The 22,409-nt window shown below is 52.9% G+C and overlaps 1 protein-coding gene across 1 annotated transcript in view; it reads right to left on the bottom strand.

The window, feature by feature from the left end:
* The window catches only part of SHANK2 (SH3 and multiple ankyrin repeat domains 2), a 478,101-nt gene that overhangs the window by 371,883 nt on the left and 83,809 nt on the right, over positions 1–22,409 (bottom strand). The window contains exons 4-5 of the mRNA XM_082342199.1: positions 21,107–21,325; positions 493–696 (exon numbers count right to left, since the gene is read on the bottom strand). Of these exons, the coding sequence (XP_082198325.1) occupies positions 493–696; positions 21,107–21,313 (411 nt within the window). The 5' untranslated portion in view covers positions 21,314–21,325. The remainder of the gene's footprint in view (positions 1–492; positions 697–21,106; positions 21,326–22,409) is intronic.

Below are 22,409 nucleotides of genomic sequence, written 5' to 3'. Positions count from 1 at the left end.
CACTTTCTGTGGATGTAAAGCTGCCGGGCGTATGCACCCACCACTTCACGAGGCAGCCCAAGAGCACGTGACTGGCCACAGCGGCTCAAAGAGCCCACAGGTCATTCCTGCGAGTCATGCTTCTGACAACAGCTGGATGGCCAAGGGCCACCCTGTGCCCAAGGACGGGGGTGGGGGAGACTCAGGGAGGTAGAAGCAAACCCCATTCTGCGTCCCCAGGGCTCACAGCTCCTGGTGACGCGAGCCTGAGTCAGACCCACGGTCCGCTCACACCAAGGTGTCCCTCCAACAAGTTCGTCCAATCCACAGTAGGAAAACAAATAGCTAAAAATTGCACACTGGTCTGCAAATCACGACAAAATCAGCTGCGACCTCGAGAATGCATACTACTGTTCTGAGCTAAGAGCGATTTCCCAGCCCGAATCAAGTGTGGAACTGGGGGAAGGTCCTCCCTCCGCCATCACGCCCAGGCTCTGAGGCGGTGACCAGTACCTCCAGGGAGGGGATGCCCCTGCCCACGGGCTGCGGGTACGCGCGCAGAAGACGCTCCTCATCCAAGAACTTGCCGTCTCGCCCGTCGCTCGCCGGCTGGAACAGCCCGTAGTTCAGGACGTCCTTCAGGCTCTGGTTCAACGAGCACAGAATCCGCTGCTTCGCAACCCACACCGTCGCATCTGGGTTAAATCGAATGCACTTCTGCGCGGAAGGACAGAGACCCCTGGTTAGTGATGCAGGATGCCACCCCGGCACGTGGTCAGAGATGCCAAAGGTGCTTCCATTCCGTCCTGAGAGCTCCTCTGAGCTCTGGACCCCCTGGCTTTTCTGGATGAAAAAAATACGACCTTCTTGTCGCTTTGGTAAATATAAAAGGGGAAAAGCTCAGATCGAGTCACTGCTTCTGTGGCCTCAGCTCTCACCATTGGCTCCAATCTCTGGGACCAGCCGTGTTTTCTGGTCATAACTCCCCACCACCTATTGCCTTGGGCAGTTCTCTCGCTTGTACGGAGCTTCTCAAACGTCCCTGCTTGTTAAACACAGACTGTTGACCCACACCCCCTCCAAGCAGAGTGTCTGAGGCAGCGGGTCTGGATCGGGCCCCAGAAGCTGCATTTCTCACAAGTTTCAAGGTGCTGCTGCTGTAGCTGGTCTCGGAAACAGACCGAGGACCACGGCGCGAGCCAATTACAGTGCGGCTTAGTTTTTACCCCCATCGCTCTCTCTTGGCACCTCAGGTCCAGGTGGACGTCTCCTCTCGTAACCTCACTGATGCGAAAGCCCAGGGCACAAGCGTCTGTGCCCCACCCCCCGGACTCTGAACGTAACAGCTGTAAAAACACTGACACCGCCCCGCCCAAGCCATAAAGAACGGCAATTTCGAAGAATGATTTGATTTAGCAATCGTATCAGTTGCCGTGAAAGTTAATTTTTGAAAAAGTTAAACAGTACAGACGGTTCCTGCAAACCAACCACGAACACTTTTCAAGAACAGAGCGGAGCCGCTAAGAACCAGAATGACACGACTTGGTCACGTTCCCAGGTCCCTTCAGTGAGACCCGCCAATAAGCCAGGAAAACAAACGTTAGGCCAAATCCGCTTCTGACCATCACTTCTAATTTGTATTGAATTAAAATTATATTCCACTGCACGGCCATCAGCAGGGGCTCAAAAATGTGCTTAATCACTGTAAAAGCGTTCAGAAACGACGAGGTTTGACTGCGTATGAGGTTGGAACCAATTCTCTGCAGGGGGATTCTGCTCACCCAAGGATGCAAAAGGCCCTACTATCTCCCTGACCCTCTGCCTCGGGGGAGCTCCTCCCCGCCGGGTAAGAGGACCCCGCTACTCTCAACAACAGGTTGGTTGAACAGGCAGCCCGGAATCCCGCTGCCAGGAAACCTGACCCCATGGGCATGAATGCGCCGTCTGTCCCTCTCCGATGGCAAAGACTGAATTCAAGAGTAAGGCTCAGAGCTCCTCTTGGGGCTGTGAGGCTGGGTGGGGGCCCGTTGTTCGCTTCAGTGACTGCCAGCTGCACCCCTGCCATCCTCGGCTGAATAAGAAGACTGTCTGGAAACTCCCAACACAACAGTTGAGCTGTATCAGAGGTGACCAAGTGGGGCCGTGGGTATCTCGCCAATTTCTGCTTTGAGAATCATTGTCGGCCTCTGGTTCCAGCTACGTGGATACACGAACTCAAGTTCCCTTAGAGACCAGCATCCAAAGAGGGCCTGAGGCTCCCTCCCTGCGGCCGGCAGAAAGGATCCTGCCAGCAAGTGGGTCCTGAGCAGAGCACAGTCTGAAAACCAGCCCCCAGGGGATCTGTGTGGCAATTGTAGATGATCCCAGAGACTGGTGTCCACTGCCACTTAGGGGGCAGGGCTGGGGATGCTGAGTCGTGTACAGGCCAGCCCAGCACAATGAAGAAACGTCCTGCTCCAGAAAAATGCCAAGAGGGCCCCACTGAGAAACTGCTAGAAGGAGCAGGAGCTCGGAGGTCAGAAAGGCTTGGATTTCCAACCCAACTGCACACACTAACCTTGTGGTCCTGGGCAAATTTACCAACCCAGTGGTCCCCCTGTTTCTGTGATGAAAACCATGGCAACTACATAACTTGCAGGGCAGTTGTAAGAAGCAGACGGAACATGTATAATACATGTCATTATGGGTTGAATTGTGTTCCCCCAAAAGATAAGGGTTCCTGGCCCTTAAGGAGCTCAAAGCCTAGTGGGGTGTGATGATGATGGTGATGGTGATGGTGATAATGATGGTGGTGTTGATGATGGTGATGGTGATGGTGATGGTGATAATGATGGTGGTGTTGATGATGGTGATGGTGATGGTGATTATGATGGTGGTGTTGATGATGGTGATGGTGATGGTGATGGTGATAATGATGGTGGTGTTGGTGATAGTGATGGTGATAATGATGGTGGTGTTGATGATGGTGATAATGATGGTGGTGTTGATGATGGTGACGGTGATAATGTTGGTGGTGTTGATGACGGTGATGGTGAACATAATGGTGATGACAATGATCATGATGATGACACAGTCGTGGCTGACATTTATTGACTCCTAAATGCCAGAAATTGTGCTATATCTACCTTCAACACAACCACGAGTGGAGAGTCTTATTATTATTATAATCATTATTATTGATATAGTGTGATTATTATTATTATATCAATAACTATAATTAATATATAATTATATGTTAAAATACAGTGTAATAACAATTATTACTATTCCCATTTTCCAGAGGAGGAAGCTGAGCCTCCGAGACTCACGTAACTACCCCAAGGTCGCGTGTCTAGAAAACGGTGGAGGTTCAATCCGAACCCAAGTTGAATCGGCCCAGCTCCGAAGTCCTCACTATTTAACTGACATGTCATTTCCTCTCTGTGCATGCGGTACCTCAGTGCGGACAAATTATAAAATATCAGACGTCTAGTCACTGAGAAAACGGAAGAGAATACTTATGTTCAGGTCCTCTGTGGACCAGGGAGATACTGCCTTTGTTCAGATTTTCCAATTACCTGTCAATTTGCCCCAGTGTTAAATGTTGACAGTTACAAGGGAGAAGCAGTTTCACCTCCATAGCAAGGGACGCTATTTGGGAGATTCTAAATAATTTTTTTCAAAGAAGTAAAGGCTACGCTTCGAGATACTTTTAAAAATAGACAACGTCACAGGTTTCAAGGCATGTGGTGCTGTGGAGATTAGCCGCGGACATGTCTCCCAGAAAAAGCAGGGGAGCGCCACAGACGTGGTGTCCTTTCTTCCACTTAACGGCTGGGCTTCAGGGAGGATGGACAAAAGAAAACCCCCGAAGAACAACAAAGCACTTCAAACAAAGATTTTCACCCTGGTGTGAATTCACAAGACTAACAAAATCTTGGAACAGGCTCCTTAGCCAGCAATGGTGACAGTGGTGGACCTGTGGCAGGACCCTGGACACAAAGCAAGGTGCTGACCATGAACCCAAGTTCACCGAGCAGGGAGACGCAGGGACCTGGACGCCAGCTGACAGATGAGTGACTCCAGTGTGGGCTAAGTGATGACACCAACCTAACAACTCAACCCCCAAACAGATGCCCCCCATCGTCCCTCCCTGCCCCTCCCCTCCTCCTTCCCTCCTCCTTCCCAATCTCAGCGGCTGCCCCTCCTCCCATGCCACAAACCCAGGAGGACCTCTTGACTCCGTCCTGTCCCGCAGCTTCTGGATTGGTCTGGATTAATCCACCACCTCGGGTGTGTGAGTCCTCGTCTGTCCCACCTCCACTGCCCAGCAGCCCCAAGCCTTTCTCACCAGGTCACTCCAGCAGCCACTGCACTGAGCTCACCCCATGCCCCTCGGGCCCACACAACCTGATTCCCTGAGTGGCCGCCAGGATCCCCTCTCAAGCCAATAACTCCCCACGTCCTGCCTGTCGGTACCACCTCTGCCCTGGCCCCAACCCCACACACGTGTGCACTGGCACACACACACATGCACATGCACATAAAAACATACACACACAGATACATACAAACACGTGTACACAAACACGTAAGGACACACAAATACAAACACACATATATACCTGTACATACACACATGCGAACACATATACACACACATACACAGACACACACACATATGCACAAACACACACACACACTCCAGCAACGCGCGGGCAGTCCTCTGGAAAGCCAGGCCACGTGAGCCCCCAGCCTCCAGCACCTGCGTGCCTGTGCTTCCAGCTGGCCGTCCCCTCCCCACCTCGTCTGCCAGCTGAAACTGCACTCACACCTCCCACAGGGTCAGGGACTCGCCCTCTCTCTGGTCTTCCAGCTGAGCTGACCTCTGAGCTCCCCGAGTTGAACCCACAGCCCACGGACCATTCAAGCTAAACCGGCTGCCCCTTGCCCCCTCCTGCCTAGCCTGCGGGTCACAGCCTCTCCATCCTGCATTTCTTGCCTCCTGGGAGGTGGGACACGCGTGTATTCCTCCTCCCTTTCTCCTGACACACAGGCAGGAGTCGGTACCTGTCACTCACTGATCTCCTGCTGCGACGGCCCAAATGCCAAGACATCCAGATCCATCTCAAAACCGCCCGGTGGGTCTGGCTGAGCTGGTGGCTTAAGATGCAGAACACTTGCAAGAGGATGTACGGGCATCTCCAAGACCCACATCAGAGTGCTTCTCGCTTACGTCCTGGCAAGCATAGCGCTCAACACGGGATCTGGGTGGTTTGGAAATGGGAGGGGCAGAGACGTGCACACTCTAACAGAGAGAGACGGGGCGGTGACCGGCATCAGCCTGGAAGACAGGAGGGCAGCCCGGCCTCCAGGAAGCTCCGAGGACTCCCGCAGGCCAGCTCAGCATCCTCCAGGGGGAGGCACATTCCAGCCCAGGTAACCATCTGCACCCTCCTCCTCCAAGATGCACCCATTCACATCCCCCACCCTCGCCCTCTCCCGGCTCCTGGCACCACCGGCATTCAGCTGGCGAGAGCGCTCCCTGCCCCTCTGAGCTGTTGGTGACGACAGGGTTTATGTCCTTTTCTCGGCAGAACCATACCTGATGTCCGTGCAGCTCAGTGGATGTCACTGGAACTGAACTGCACTGAATACAAAGTTCCATACATGGAACCGTCCTGGGTGACAGAACCCAGCAGTAAAGCAAGGTCCACACGTGATCAGGACGAGGATGGTGGGAGCTACCATTTCTGGGGGCCCGCTTTGCACCAAGTGCACTGTGACCTCATCAGCTCCTTGAATGATCCAAAAATCCTGAGAGGAGAGACGCACCACCAAGGTGAGCAGAGCTGCGGTCGGCGTGCGGTCAACCCGCACGAAACTCTGGCCCTTCCCGTGGTAGAGCTCATGGTCACACTGAAATCTACAATGAAGAGAGTGAGAGGAATCCTACATGGTCAACGTGAGCTGTAGTTATTCTGCAAGACATGAGGCTAAACCTGAAATACCTGGACTCAAGAGGAGGCACTCTGGTCCTGGAGACAAGAGAGGGGCGCCTGAGTCAGCCACTTAAGACCCTGGATCTGTGTGTATGAGTCAGCTTGGGCCACTGTAACAAAACACCACAGCCGGGGAGCTTAAACGACAGACGTGTACTGTCTCCAGTCCCAGAGGCTAGAATCCCAGATCCAGGTGTGGGCAGGGCTGGGTCCTCCTGAGGCCTCTCTCCTCTGCGTGTAGACGGCCGTCTTCTCCCTGTGTCCTCACGTGGTCATCCCTCTGTGTGTGTCTGTGTCCTGACCTCCTCTTCTTATAAGGACACCAGTCCTATGGGATTAGGGCCCACCCCAGTGACCTCATTTTACCTTATCCATCTCTTTAAAGATCCTCCTCTCCAAATACAGTTCCCTTCTAAGGTGTTGGGGGTCAGGACTCCAACATATGAATTTTACGGGGACACAAGGCAGCCCATGACACTGTGACCAAGGCCAAGCCTCTGCCACACACAGAGGGCCACACTGGGCCATGTCTGTGTGGCCAACTAACTCACAGGATCCACAGAGGGTCACACAACCTGGTGCTTTGGGGTCACGTGTATCTACTGGAGGGGCTGGCCCGTGGGGCAGAAGCAGGCAGAAGTTGGACAAGGCTGTTTTGATTCACAAAAACACGGCAAGAGAATTTTATGTAAGAGAGTAAATTGCTCTCCAAATCTGTTCTGGGCCCTGCAAAACAGAAATGATGACAACGGTTGTTTTGTAAGATGTTAGAAGGGTAAGACGTGTCTAGACAAAGCTTGAGGAATGGTAAATATTACACCGTGTAAAATGTCTGTTGTTACAGTGAGCTGTCTGGAGGCCAAGCGAAGAACCATCAATAACACGGGTTGAATTACACCATCTATTCAGATCACCCCCTCCGCCACATCTGCTCACTCACGGTCCTCAGGTGAGACTTAAATCCAGCTCACTCTTGACTTCCTCCCAGAAAAAGCGAGAAGAACGAGGGGGAGGCCTGACAAGCATTCAGGGGTCGTGGTGCTGAGGGAGCCCCCTGCATCACCCCTGTTCACCTGTTCATCAGGATACGGAGCTGGAAACACGGACCCCAGTGCATCCAGGAGGAACGCAAGATATTCTGAAAGAAATCCCAGTTTCTGAGCACATCATTCACTGCAAAAGAAGCACATTTCACATCATCCTCAATTCTTTCGGGATGCATTTCAAAGACCCTTAATAAACAGAACTAGCCAGGAGTCATTTAAAGGTGCATCGAGGGGTGGTTGGCCTCTAACAGCTGTTCACGTGCCATCTGCACACCTGCAAACCTCTGCCCCCCAAACTGTGATGGAGTGGTTTCCAAATGCAATCGTCCAAATGAAACAATGCTTTTTGCCGTGGACAAAGACCCACCAGGCTGTACCTGTGGTGGAAAACATGGAGATGCTGTCACGGGTAACACATGAAAAGGATGTATATGGAACGGGGAAAACAGTGGGTGACTGTGACCGAGAAGGACAGCCTGGTCCGAGGAAGCTGAAGTCCAGGAGCCACACTAGTGCTTCTGAATGTTTAAACACTAAAGGCCAAAGTGGCTGTGGATTAGGGTTAGGGTTACGGTTAGGGTTAGTGTTTTTCCAATCAGAATAACATTTTTCAAAGAATAAAAGCTTGACAGCAGCCCCGGATGCTTTAGTGAAGTGGTGGGTGGACCGTGCATCCTGGTGACCTTTAAGGGGCCAGCTAGTGGTCCTCTGCGGCCGTCAATGCCATAGTCACTGAGAGGCACTAGTTGGGCTCTGTCAGAGATTCACACCCTCCCTGGAGGTGAGTTCATTTTCCTCTGTTGGTCCCCACGATTTCAGGCAGGCTCAGAGCAAAGCAGAGGATATGATGCTGGCTAAAGAGGTCCTCCTAGAAGCAGTAAGTGGAGGTGGGTAAGGGCAGGCGGGGGAGAATTAAATCGTCCTGACCGCAGACACAAAGCACTCACTGTGCGCCCGCCAGCCCAGCAAAGAAAGCACGTCAAATGCACCCTCTTCTCCTTATGTCCTCCTGGAGGAGGTACGAGCAGCCCCAAGCCCAAAGAGGAACACCGTAAACCCTCGGAACTGCTCCCCACGTCACACAGCTGCCAGAGGCGGGTCTGGAATGAATGGACCAGAGGGCTGATGAGTTTCAACTTGGTCCCAACTGCACAGGATGGAGCTGCAAATCGGGAGGGTTCACCAGGCGGGGGGCCACGAAGTGGATTCCAGGCAGAGAAAGGGAGACAGGGGAGGTGGTGGCCGCATCACACAGGGGCAGGTGCTGTGCTGACCAAGTGTAATAAGAGCTCCTGTCTGTCCGCCCAGAAAGAAGGGCTGTTAGCAGAACGGTCAGAACAGGGAGGGAAGGAGCCACGGAAATCCGACCACAGAGCAAAGGTGCTAGAAAAGAGTCTCACCCTTGGCACTAATGAAAATTAAAATTCTGAAAAAATTTTTTTAAATTTAGAAAATTTTTTTTTAAAAATTAAAAAAAAAAATTAGAAAATTAAATTCTGATGATTCGCGCCCTCTTATTGCCACTTTCTGGATCATTCTTATCAGCCCGGGACATCAGGGAAGGAGGAGAGCTCTGCTCTTCCCCAGGGTGACCTTTGAACCACAATATTCTCACCACATTGTGGGATTTACAAAGCTTCTGACAGAATGTGTAATAATTCCAGACCCAGGCATTAGCTTCTCGAAAGGATTTAAGTGGGTTTTGACAGTAAGCTTAAGCAGAAGAGCACACCAAGCCAGACATGCGTCGCTTGGGCCACTGAGACTGCGTGAGCTGCCCTGCTCACTCTCATATATGGGGCATTAGCCTCACATCTAACAGGAAGATGCAGCATGGAATCCTTCCAACACACAGAACTGGGGCTGGTTAAATAGGCTTTTCGCTTTTTAATGATACATATGAAAATAAAGCTCCTCTCAGTCTTTAGCAAGCCGCCCCGTGACATGAATGATAGCCAACACATTCAGGGCCTGACTTCCTTGTAGGCCTTTCACAGGAGGGCCCTTGAGGTTTCCCACGACCCAGCAATCCCACTACTGGGCATATACCCTGAGAAAACTATAATCCAAAAACAGTCATGTACCAAAATGTTCATTGCAGCTCTATTTACAATAGCCAGGACATGGAAGCAACCTAGGTGTCCATCGACAGATGAATGGATAAAGAAGATGTGGCACATATATACAATGGAATATTACTCAGCCATAAAAAGGAACGAAACTGAGTTATTTGTAGTGAGGTGGATGGACCTAGAGACTGTCATACAGAGCGAAGTAAGTCAGAAAGAGAAAAACAAATACCGTATGCTAACACATATATATGGAATCTAAAAAAAAAAAAAAAATGGTCATGAAGAACCTAGGGGCAAGACGGGAATAAAGATGCAGACCTACTAGAGAATGGACTTGAGGACATGGGGAGGGGGAAAGGTAAGCTGTGACAAAGTGAGAGAATGGCATGGACATATATATACTACCAAACGTAAAATAGATAGCTAGTGGGAAGCAACCGCATAGCACAGGGAGATCAGCTCGGTGCTTTGTGACCACCTAGAGGGGTGGGATAGGGAGGGTGGGAGGGAGGGAGACGCAAGAGGGAAGAGATATGGGGACATATGTATATGTATAGCTGATTCACTTTGTTATAAAGCAGAAACTGACACACCATTGTAAAGCAATTATACTCCAATAAAGATGTTAAAGAAATAAATAAATAAAAATAAAATGATTCCCTTGCTTTGGCAAAAAAAACAACAACAACAACAATAAGGACAATGCGGCTGATTATCACCACATCACAGAGAAAATGGAGGCAGAGGGGAGTCAAAGGGTGTGGGGAGGTGGGCTCTCTCTGGCTTTACCAAGCAAGTAATGAAACCACAAAGATAACCAAGTTCCGTGCTTTTACCCCCGCAAAGTGATCCAAATGCATTACTACAAAGGACATTAACAGAGTTGCTGAACGTAGAGATCAAAGATCCAAACCATGTATTTCTGTAATGCCAAAAGGGTGGATGGATGGATGGATGGATGGATGGATGGATGGATGGATGGGTGGATGGGTGGATACATAAAATAAATAAAGACAAATCTTGAAACTATAACACCAAGCGGAAAACATAAGTTATAAATGACATGCCCAGTGTGATACCAGGTATATATATATTCATTTTTACACAACAACACAACACTATATAGAGGTCACTGATGCATATAAAAAGAGGAAAAGGAACAAGAGGGATTCACAGTGAATCACGACAGTGTCTGCCTCTGAGCAGAGGTGCCTGGGCAGGAGGGTGAGGGAGACTTGGGCTTTATCAGAAACATTTTAACCCTATGATTGAAAAAAGACAAAACGTTAGCCACTGTCAATTCTACATAATAAACAATAAAACTGGTATGTATGATATTATTCTTTGTATTTTTCCTATATTTTAAATTTTCTCTAAATGAAAAAAAGATACACCAATCTGGAACCTAAGGCATTCCTCGGCCTCTTGGGGGCTTCCCTGGCTGAACTGGAGTCGGCCCCGGGCCACACTCCACCGCCATAAACCAAGTTCCTGAACGAAGAACATTATCACCGTTATCACCTTCTGTCCACTGAGTCCTCTTTGATGACTTTTTTAGGGAAGAAGATGTACCTTGTCAAGTCAGGGTCATGTACAACTCATGTTCTAATCAAGTCTAAAATCCCAAACAGATTTCCTTGTGGTCAGCGAACAAGCAGGCGAGAAAGGAAAATCTGGGACAGGAAAATCTGAAAACAAAATGGCAGCACAAAAGACAAAAGAACATTTTGATGCAAGAGTTTCTCACCTCTGCGTTGCCTGGGCTACTGGGTGACCCGTGAGGCCATTTAATGGAGACATTTAAGGCGTCAATGGGATAAGCGCTGTTTTCAGGGGAAGACCTAGGGGGATGGGCTTGTCTCCAACAGGAGAAGCCGACAACAAAAGTAAATAAATATGAGCCGCCTCCCAGGCCACACATCACCTGATTCCACTGACATGGAACGTCCAGAACAGGCAAATCCACGGAGACAGAAAGCAGATTAGTGGTCGCCAGGGACTGGGGGAGGGGTATGGGGGACACCCTGCTAACAGGTATGGGGTTTCCTTTTGGGGTGACGAAAATGTTCTAAGATTGACTGTGGTGGTGGGTACCCTCACCTGTGAATTTACTAAAATCCACTGAATTGTACACTTTCAACGGGCAAAGTGTACGGTACATGAATTACATCTCAATCTTTCAAAGAAAAGGAGTCTTTTTTTGTTCCTGTGCTGAGAAACTGCAAAGACGCAGGCAGGGTGTTGATACAAGTCACCCTTAAGGACCCTTTGTTTGGCCAGAGCACAATCTCCTGCGAGAGCCGCATGTGCTCTGATGACCTCGACTTTGTCATCAGGAACCTGTCCCCGTTTCCCCCTTCTCCCGCCACCCCTGGCCCCAGCCTCCAACACCCGCTACCCCCTGGATTGCTGCAGGAGCCTCCTACCTGCCTCTGCTCCCTTCCCTCCTCCCCCGAGAGAAGCCAGGGTCCCCTTTCAAATATAAACGAGGTCACACGCTCTGTGCCAAACCTTTCCAAAATTCCCACTGTTCTTCAGGGGGAATCACACCCCCTCGCCTCAGCCCCTACCCACCACCCTCCGCCCCGTGCACCTGCCCAGCCGGCGGCCTCGGCCTTCTCCGCTGCTCTGACTTGCCAACCAAGTTCATTCCCACCTCAGGCATGCCGCTCCTGCGACCCTCTGCCCGGAATGTTCTGGGCAAAGATCCTTACAAGCCAACCTCTCGACACCTGGGGCTCGGCTCAGATGTCACCTCAGCAGGCAAGGGCTGAGATGAATTCATAAGACGTCTAGCATTTGATCCTCTTCTTAAAATTAATTTTTATTGGCATATAGTTGATTTACAATATGTGTTAGTTTCAGGTGTATAGCAAAGTGATTCTGTTATACATATACATATACCCACTCTTCTTTAGATTCTTTTCCCAGGACTTCCCTTGTGGCTCAGTGGTTAAGAATCCGCCTGCCAATGCAGGGGACACGGTTCGATCCCTGTCCGGGAGGATCCCACATGCCGCGGAGCAACTAAGCCCATGCGCCACAACTCCTGCTCTCTAGAGCTCACGAGCCACAGCTACTGAGCCCACGTGCTGCAACTACTGAAGCTCGCGCACCTAGAGCCTGTGCTCCGCAACAAGAGAAGCCACCGCAGTGAGAAGCCCGTGCACCGCAACGAAGAGTGGCCCCCGCTCGCCGCAACTAGAGAAAGCCCACGTGCAGCAACAAAGACCCAACGCAGCCAAAAATAAAGAAAAAAATTAGATTCTTTTCCCATATAGGTCACTACAGAGTATTGGGTAGAGTTCCCTGTGCTACAAAGTAGGTCCTTGTTGATTATCTATTTTATATATAGTAGTGTGTATATGTTAATCCCAATCTCCCAATTTATCCCTCCAGCCCCCTTTCCCCTAGGTAACCATAAGTTTATTTTCTACATCTGTGACTCTATTTCTGTTTTGTAAATAAGTTTGTGCATTTGATCTTATTCTAAGAACAGTAAGACTCCTGGACGGGGGGTGGTCTACAACAAAGAGGCAACCGGGTTCGCATTAAAAACAGCTGCTTTGGGCTGCCCTGGTGGCGCAGTGGTTGAGAATCTGCCTGCCAATGCAGGGGACGCGGGTTCGAGCCCTGGTCTGGGAAGATCCCACATGCTGCGGAGCAACTCGGCCCATGAGCCACAATTACTGAGCCTGCGCGTCTGGAGCCTGTGCTCGGCAACGAGAGGCCGCGATAGTGAGAGGCCCGCGCACCGCGATGAAGAGTGGCCCGCGCACCGCGATGAAGAGTGGTCCCCGCTTGCCACAACTAGAGAAAGTCCTCGCACAGAAACGAAGACCCAACACAGCCATACATACATACATAAAAAGAATGTAAGCAGACAAGAATAGCATTAAAAAAAAATAAAAAATTAAAACAAAAAACAGCTGCTTTCAGCACTGTGTAGAAAACTTCTGGGAGGAAAAAGGGGTCTGCAGCTCCCCTGGTCCAGGAGGAAGATGGCAGAGACAGGGCTGGGGTGGGGAAACAGTGACACGGGTGCAAAGGGATTCAGAAGGTCAAAGGGCAGGACTCGGGGGTGGATTGGCTGAGGGGCGATGGAATGCTCGGGATAACTCCTGGGTTCTGGCTCAGACAACAGAATCAGAGAAGGTTCACAGCCCAAAGTGGGAACAACCCAACTGGCCATCAACCGGGGAATGGATTCAGCCTCACGATGGGCTACTACCCGGTGATAAAAAGGAAAGAACAGACAGATGCCATGACGTGGATGAACCTCACGCCCGTGACGCCAGGTGAAAGAAGGCCACACGTCGTGTGACCTGTTCACGTGGGTGGTCCAGAAGAGGAGACTCCGTGGAGACAGAACACGGTTAGTGGTTGTCGGGGCTAGAAGTGGGGATGAGGAGGAACTGCAAACAGGCACGAGGTGGTGATGGGAAGAGTCCAGACCAAGGTGGTGATGGGAAGAGTCCAGACCGAGGTGGCCGGGCAACTCAGCAGGCTTACTGAAAACCACTGGACAGGGCCCTTAAAATGCGTGAGCTTCACGGCTTGTAAATCACACCTCAGTAGAGCTGGGTTTTTTTTAATGTAACCACTGGCCAAGAGAGGGAAACCAGCGGGGCCAGCTTTGGGGTCAGAGGGAAGAAGGAAAGGGTCATGGCATCTGCTCTGGACCATGTGAGTTGACGGGCCTCCGAGCTTTCAGAGGAGATGTCAAGGAAGAAACGCGGTCCAGGCCCCGGACAGGAGGTCGAGCTGGAGCCGTGACCGTGGTTGGGACGGCGTTGGACAGACATGGTTACAGGACCTCCCGCCAGCCGGAGGGTCAGGGAGGCCTTGCACAGCTTGGTTGCCGTGAGACATGAGTAGAGGTGGAGGGATGAGGGAGCTGGGGAGGGATCCCAGGAAAAGGAATCCTGTGTGAATGCGAGACAAACCCAGGCAGGCGGGAGCCTGGGAGGGCCAGGCTGCAGGGCCCAGGCTCGGCCAACCTGTGCTTCCCCGGCCCGAGCCTCCCGCTCTCCGTTCACCCAGTGCCTGGGTGTCCAGAGAACGTGGCAGAAGGTCCACCCAACCCACCACATTCCCTCTGGAAAGATGCGTCCTTGGCAGTCAACGACAAACCTTCCGGGAGTGGAATTCAGAGGCTGCAATTAACTTCCGGAAGGAGACTCTCACCTCCCAAGGGGCCCAGAGTGATGGACTGAACACCTGCCCAGCCGTGTGCCCCGACGGAGATTCTCAAGGTGACGAGCCACTCCTGCACAGGCCTTCCAGAACCTTCTCTCACGATGCATGCCCCCCTCCTGGTCTTTGCAGCATGAGAGGCCAGCCATCGGGGCTGGATTCTCAGCTACTGTAGGAGGAGATGGGCTCAGAAACAGACAGGACAGGCAAAGTCCTCCTCATATTCAAAAACCAGGGAAGCCTCAAATATAAAAAGCAAATACGAAGGTTGCCGGAGGCAACAGGATAAAGGAGGATTTAAAACCCTGACGGAGGAGGAGGTGAGCCCTCTGTGCTCCTGGAGTTCTGTTCTGATTCTCGGTGATGAGCGGGAGGACCAAGGCCACTTGGATCGAGCAGCCCTGACAGCCCGATTGGAGGCAAGTGATGGATCAGGGGCACTTCGGTCAGCTGCTGCGGGGGTCAGGGCGGGGGAGGCAGGCAAGGCGGGGATGCAGCGGGGAGGAAGGCCGCGGCGGGGATCGGGGATGCTACAGGCCGCTGCTCTCGGGGGGAAATTCGAGGGAGAGAGGGATGGGTGGACAGAAATAAACTGTGGCTGAGGGGTCAGGAGAGCAGCTGAAATGCTCTTTCCTACATGAAATAAACTCCAAGATGCAGTTATCTAATAAATGCAAGCACTGATTCAAGCAAAAAGGCATTTTCCAGAAGCCTCTGCCAGGTGGGCCAGGCTCCTGCACCTCCGTTAACTGGCTCAGACGGGTCGTGGGGACAGACACGTGGACGGACAGCTTCCCCGCAGCCACTCGGTGCCAAGCCCTGGGTGGAGGTGGGCGTGGGGGGCAGATGCTGTACGCACCCAGGGGGATCCCGAAAGCTCGTCACTGCCCCCTTCTGTTCTCCTCTGCGCCGTCCTTGTGATGTGACGTCCAGGGAGGCTTGGAAAGGGGGCTGTGAAGGTCCTGGTGCCAGCTCTGTCCCCACTTCCCCGTTTGCTGTGCCCCCAAATAGAAATAACACAAGAGCTATATAGTCTCTACTGATTTTGGCTCGTGCCTCTTGCTAAAAAGGCCAAGTTTACCGACGGGTGCCAGAGCTCAACCCCACTGTAAGCTCCTTGTGCATCTGCGATGCTCCAGCGGGCAGAAGGAATGCCCGCCTGCCACACTCCAGAGCCCGCCCCACCTGTCATCCCCGCGTGGCCTGCGCACCCATCCACCCAGCCGGAACTCCGCTCATCGGCGCGTGTGGTGGCCCCCGGGGAGCTTTCCTGGAAGGAGGACCGGCACAGCCAGAGACTCTCCATCCAAGGTGCAACACTCCAGCCCCACTGAGATGCAGAAACAGCAGTCACTCAGGAGAAGCAGGTCCAGACCCCACCTGGGGAGGTGAAACGGAGCAGGGCCCTATGGTCCTTCCCCCCGCCCCCCATGTCCTCTGCCTGCCTTTCATCTGTGAAGAAAACGTTAGCCAAACAATAGGTTTAATCAGAGAAGTGAGAAAATGCAGAAGCAAAGGAAAACAGTCAAACGAGACCAAATAATAATAGTTTAGTCATTAAGCAAAGTCAAGGACCTTTAGTTCCTCCTCAAGGGCTATAGATAATATTCTGAGCCATGTCCTTTGAGCTATTTTAGATACAGAAACCCCACCAGGTGGAAGAAGTTAACTGCATGATGACCAGACTGTAACCATGACACAAGCTGCCACAATTCCGAGAACTGGTCTCAAGGAAATGGGAACGAACCCGTCCTGGAACTGAAGATTAACTGTCCTTAAAACAATCAAGATGACACTGACCAGACCACTGCATGACCAATTTCAAGATGACCGTCAGAGCTGACTGTGCTGTTTCGTGCTCCATCTATAAAAGCTCTTGCCCACTGACTGTCAGGGGTGGGGAGCTGGCCTGTGGACATCTGTCCTGTCCCACCCAGGTTGCCAGCCTCTGAAATAAAGCAAACTTTCCTTTCCACCAACCTTGCCCCTTTATTGACTTTAGAGCAGCAAGCAGCTGGACCTCACTTTCGGTTACAGAGGGAACCTCTTCCACCTGGGGCAGAAGAGGGACTGCCACGTGAGCTTCTGGAGAAGCCGTGAGCGGGCGCTGGGCTGATGAACCCGCTCGGCAGCTCCGCGAACCCTCTGGGCAGGAGTCCAGGCCCGTCTCGAGCCCCCAGCTCCAGGACTCACCCTGGCAAGGGCCTTCACGCGGGAACAACGCCACTCTGTCCTGAGCGCTCATACCCGCGGGATTGCTAGTCTCAGGCTCCAGGGCCTTTGTGTGTGTTGGACAAAGTGAAGAGAAGAGAGGTGGTCCTCAGAAGGTTCTGGAAACAATTATGCTCCTGGGAGTAGAGACCAAACCCCTGGGAGGATCTTCCTTTCGGGAAGAATTTTGGTAATTCTGGGCCTACAGAACAGGTGTTTCTCCATCAGCAACTCCCGACAGGTCCCCAAAGCCTGTGGCCTGAGGACAGAGTACCTTCTGGGCCACTCGCCATCAGTCGGCCTGTGACAACCTTCCCTGATGTCCCACACCCTGGCCTGGCCGCCCTCGGAGCCTCCCAGCAGCCAGGCTGGGAGACAGCCTCTCTCCCTGTTGTGATGATAAGTGTCCCCTGGGGTGGACTGTCCAGACAGACAGACTTTGAGCAGGGACAGCCATTGAGGTCACAGACATTTATGAGCCCAGCCTGCGAGGCTCACTTCACACCTGCAGGGGGGCCGGGCCCCAGCCTCGGAGACCTTCAGTACCGGCCCCGGGCACACGGGCAACCCACCTGGGGAGACGGGTGGGGAAGGCACACGTCATCCCCCCTTCCTCCACCTTCCCATTTGCATCTTAGGTCTGGGGTCTGAAATCTGAGGGGAGTGCTTCTCCAGTCCCCCAAACTCCTCCAGCATCGATAAGCAGTAACAGAATTCAGGGGCTCAAAGGGTTAAACCCTGCAGCGTGAGGACAGGTTCATGCCGGGGTGGCGGGGGTCACCCAGGTCCCCACCAGGGAGGGTCTTTGGATGAGCAGTGCAGCACCCAGGGGCCGAGAAGAGGTGAAGCCAGGTCCAACCCAGTGACCCCAAATAATGAAAGCCACCCCCAAAAGCACCCAAAGTGGAAAATGGGCACAACTAAGGCCAGAAACATCCTTCTCGTACACCCCAGAGAAACTGAATCCTCCAGGGGAAAACTCCCAACCTTCATTCCTGGAAGTGGTACTGGCAGGGACAAAAATCCAGACATTTTGCATCAGTATACTCAAATCTGGACAGACGTGAATATGGGGCCCTTCTCTCTTCCCTCCTCTGACTGGGCAAGGGTTGGGGAGACAAAAGGAGACGCCCCCCCCCGGAAGGGCTGCTTGCTAACTGGGGGTGCTCCGAGGGCTGGAGGTGTCCATGCACAAGAAAGGGACAGCTCCCTGCACCAGAAAAATCTCAAAAGAAAGAGCCTGGACCTCCTAAAAAGACTCAACACTCCCCACCCCTGGGCCTTTGTGTCTAAAAGAGCCAGGAGACAGACCCCCAAGTCTGACTCACTCTCGTGACCACAACAAAGAAGAGCAAGTCACTGAAGAACCACAGGAACAGGTCGGGAGAAACAGTAAAGAAAATAACGGAGACGTTACAGGGAAAGAAACGGCGAAAAGGAAGAAGGACGGCATGCAAAAATCAGACACCTGGTTCATCTGTTCTGGATGAAAATACACCCTGATTAGGAAGAAGAAAGATCTCAGTACTTCATGCTAAGGAGGAAAATAATAAGCCGTGAAACCAACTCTACAAACAAATAACTCAAAAGAATAATCTTCAAAAATAGCGAGCACAGGGCTATGAAAACAAATGGAAAGGCAAAATAACAAGACGGTGATAAATCAGAAGGCACAGAACAGAATGGATGCACCTGAAATTACCGTAAAGAAAGAACAAACAGGGAAAACGCCAGGTGATCAAAGCAATTAGAGAAAAGATGACAGAACCAGAGAAGGAAAAGCCCAGGTGGATGTCACCTGCGGGCGATGGCCCAGGACTCCCGGGATCAAGGTGGCTTCAAAGAGCATCCCGCCCGCCAGTGACGAGACCAGTGGGCCATTCACTGAGGAAGCGCTGCCCCCAGGACCTCTTCCTGAAAAAACCCTGGACAGTCAACTCCGCCCGCTTAAGAGGTGGAATGAAATAAAGAGCTGTGACGAGAAGGCCCCTGTCTACCCAGCAATGAGCAGTGACCCTGGAAGAGGGCCTGAGAGATGCCAGGGCTCTGAGGGTTGCAGCAGGATGCGTGTTATGCGGGGTGGATGGTGACCACGCCCAGAGAGCTCTACACCAACGAGAATCGGGGGGCGGGGAGGAGATGCCGCGCGTGTACATGTGCGCGTGGGTGTGTGTGCATGTGTGTGCACGTGCACACAGCTGCTTGTTCTCCACACACTGCGACCTTTTCCTTCCCAGGTTCAGAGCTAAACTACATTCCTCAGCCTCCTCCATGGTCAGGAGCATGCAGTCAGGCACTTGGGGTCAGGTGCACAGATCAGGAGCAGCCTGCGGAGGACGTGAGGGAAGGTGGCAGGAGAGACGTGGTCCATGAGTTATCTCTTTTCCCTGCCTCCTCCTCTGAGCAGATACAGGAGACCCGGAGGGAGGACTCCAGAGGCCAGGGCACGTCCCCACTACCCGGCTGGAGGAGCCTGAATCCCTGAATGGCTGCCCAGATCGGAACTGCCACCGCCACCTCTTCATTCCCGCCGATCCCCAGTGGACCGAGACATAAAGCATCTGTGGGTCAAGTGCCTGAGATGTGGAGGTCTGTTTATCACAGCAATCAGCTTAATCCACCCCAAACAATACGAGGAGAGAACACTAAGTTCCTTATGGCAATAAAAAAGGAGGCAAAAAGCTGTAATCAAAAATGTGTCATTTTGTAATCAAAAATGACAACAAATAAAGATTTCAGCCTTCCAGTGTTTTGTAACTGCTTCTTTCAAGTTTACAGATTCATTTGGAAACAGTCTCCCTTATGGCAAAAAAAAAAAACACAAAAAACTAAAGTTCAGCATTTCCTTCACTGACTTTTTCTCCTTTTATATTCAAATGAAATCATCATAATGATGCTGATTTATTAACAGCGTGTGTACTTTGAGCCTTACCCACGTATTTCTATCTGTACATGGCCACCTGTTACCTGTAACCCTTTGGAGAGACACGTCTGAAATGTTCATTAAATGTTACTGACAACCACTTCTGGCACTGGCATCTGTGCTTTTCCATATGACAAAGTTTTTATAATAATCTTGTTACTTTTATAAGAGGTGTTAAGTGACATGGAAGAAAGAAGAGCTGGGACTCCCCTGGCGGTCCAGTGGTTGGGACCTTCCAATGCAGAGGGATGCGGGTTCGATGCCTGGTCAGGGAGCTAGGATCCCACATGCCTCTGGGCCAAAAAACCAAAACACAGAACACAAGCAATACTGTAACAAATTCAATAAAGACTTAAAAAAAAATGGTCCACATCAAAAAATAAAAATAAAAATCTTTAAAAAAATAAGAAAGAGCTGAACGCCAGGACTGCCACATTGCTGGATTCATTCTGGGGTTCAGGTCGCCCTGAGCTCTCCCTAGAAGGTGGGGCCGTCTGACCTTGCTCTTAGATGACCGGTGTCAGCAGCACCGCACCCTCGGCCCACGTGGGGCCCCTCCCCTGAGAGCAGGGCCAGGGGAGACCACGAGCAGATGTCTCCTGGGAGAGCAGAGACCCAGCCCCCGAGGCACCAAACCTACTCATTAGACCCCCGGAGCACCAGGAGATGAGGTCCCAGGTCGGAGGCCAAGTGATGCACCTGCACCAAATGGCCAGGTGGTGGCGCAGTGAGCCTCTCCCCCCAGTCCCTCTGATCCCAAGTGCGGCCCCTTCCCCATCAGGGCCTTTAAGTACCAAGGCTGGACGTGGCACACCCGACCCCCTCATCCAGAGCGCCCCAGAGGCTGCCTACATCCGAGAGACAAGAATTCCCAGCCAGAGGCGCCCACTCAGCCTGACTGTCGGTCTGCGATCTGCCGGCCTCCAGAAAGCCCCTCCTGGGTTCCCCGACCCATCCCTGCCTCCCCGTTGGCCCAGATGCCGCATCCACCAGCCAGACCCTGGACAGTGTCCTCGGGAGGGTTCAAGTCCAGCCCAGCCCAGCCCAATGGGTCCCCCACCACACTGTACCCCACTGCCAGGTGCCCCCCTCCAGGCTTCCGCGTGTGTCACCTGCCACGCCCGCGCCAGAGGGAAACCCTCCTCCATCTTCCGAGGCCCCGCTGGAATGGAACCACGGCCGGGAAGACCCCTCTCCTGCGCCCCCAGGTACCTCACGCACGTTCACCCCAGAATGACGGTCTTCCTCGTGGGCGATGCAGCAAACAGCATCGGGCCTGAGCCTCCAGGGACAGCTAGGAGGTGGCCATCAGGCAGTACGGGGAAGGGCACACCGGACACAGCTGGCATACCCCAGGAAGTGGGGGGCACAGAGCGGCAGGGGAAGAGGCAGGGCCCTCCTGGGTGCTGGCAGCCCGCCTGCTAAGGTGCCCACTGTGCGCGTTGCCGCTGCAAGGCTGGTCTCTGTGTCTCCGAGGCTCGGCCTCCGTCCCCGCACGCAGCAGGTGCCGCTGGCAGTGCACAAAGAGGACGGAGGGGGAGGTGGTCGGGACCACCAGGAGGGGGCGGGCGGGGCGGGGGGCTCGGTGGGGAGGGGGCAGGAGCCCAATGCGTGGGCCACAGGGACCGGCCGGGCAGAGGGGACCAGGGGCATCTGGAGTTCCGGTCACGCCTGCCGCTGACCCGGGCGCAGGCTCACCGTCTGCTGTAGGTCCTCGATAACGATGCGCAGCACCAGCGTGTTGCCCTGGCTCTCCTCCGCCCTGGCGCCGCCCGGCTTCTCCGCTGTGGCCCGGATGGTGTCGTAGATGGTCTCTTCCTTGGAGCTGCCCGAGTCCGATTCCTCCGAAGAGTCGGAGAAGCTCCGGGCCATCTCGTCCTCGCTGGACGTCGGGCTGCGTGGCATGGCTGCTTGTGTCTACACGGAGGGGGAGAAGGAAAACAAACTCTGGGGGAAACTGAAGAAAGAACCCGGGGGCGTCTGAGTGAGGCAGGCTCCCACGTCTGTGGGCGTGATCACAGGCAGAGTGACCCGTGTCCAGCGCTCGAGCCAGGAGGCCGCCAGGACCCAGTGGGGACCCCGTGAGCTCTGTCTGCCCCGGTGCTTGGAAACCCAGCATTTAAAAGGAGCCCTAACTCGCCGTGGCCATGACCACAGCTTACGGGGATTAACCAAAGGGGCAATGGGGCAGTTTGAAACGTTCCGAGGTAAGAGAAAAGGCTCCCTTTGTTTTTCTCGGAGGACAGAGCAGCAGGAAAGGAGGAAATGCAGGCTTCAGGTCAGAAGGGTACTGAGCTCCTGCTATAATAACCCTCTCTGCTTCAAACACAGCAATGATAGGTGTCGTGTAAAAATAGGCCCAGCGTGCAGGGCCCGGCTCAGAAATGAGATAATCTCCAGGCCCAGGAGTGCAGCAGAACCCAAAGTCGTGGGCAGGCTGATGGGGGAGGCTCGGGGGTCCCCAAGAGCCCGTGGAGGCTGGGAGGGCAGCTTCCTTACCATCAAGCGCAATGAAAGTTCAAAGTTCCCCATCAAGGACCCAGGTCAGGAGGCCAACTGCCACCTTGGACCACGGATGTTAGCAGGACAGAACTGGGGAGCAGGCAGCCCACGGGGACACCCCCAGCTCTATGGGCAGTGGTCCCAAAAGGTTGGTCCCAAAAGGATAAAAGCCGGTGCGACCCGGGGGTGCTGGTGGGGAACGAACATGCCAAACCAGCAGTTGCACTTCTGCGTGACTCTGTAAAGGAGGTCAAAGGTCAAGGTCACGTGCACAGGAAAGATGTCCAAGACTGTTCCCTGCAAAACCAGGGTGTCCTGGGCGACCCGGCTCACAGGCCACCCTAATCGTTTGGGGTCTGCCTGACCAAGGCGTGGTCTCTTCTTCCCACGGACTACACAGCTGTGAGCAGGCCTGAACCCCAGCTACACACGCAGGACCCCAAATGTAATCCTGAGACAGGAAATCGGTCTGTAGGACCATTCAGACATGGTGTCCTTG

Source organism: Balaenoptera borealis (genome assembly GCF_965194805.1).
Source record: "Balaenoptera borealis genome assembly, chromosome: 11".
NCBI lineage: Eukaryota > Metazoa > Chordata > Mammalia > Artiodactyla > Balaenopteridae > Balaenoptera > Balaenoptera borealis.
The sequence above is the reverse complement of the archived record's forward strand: the minus strand, read 5'-3'. Positions and strand labels throughout refer to the sequence as shown.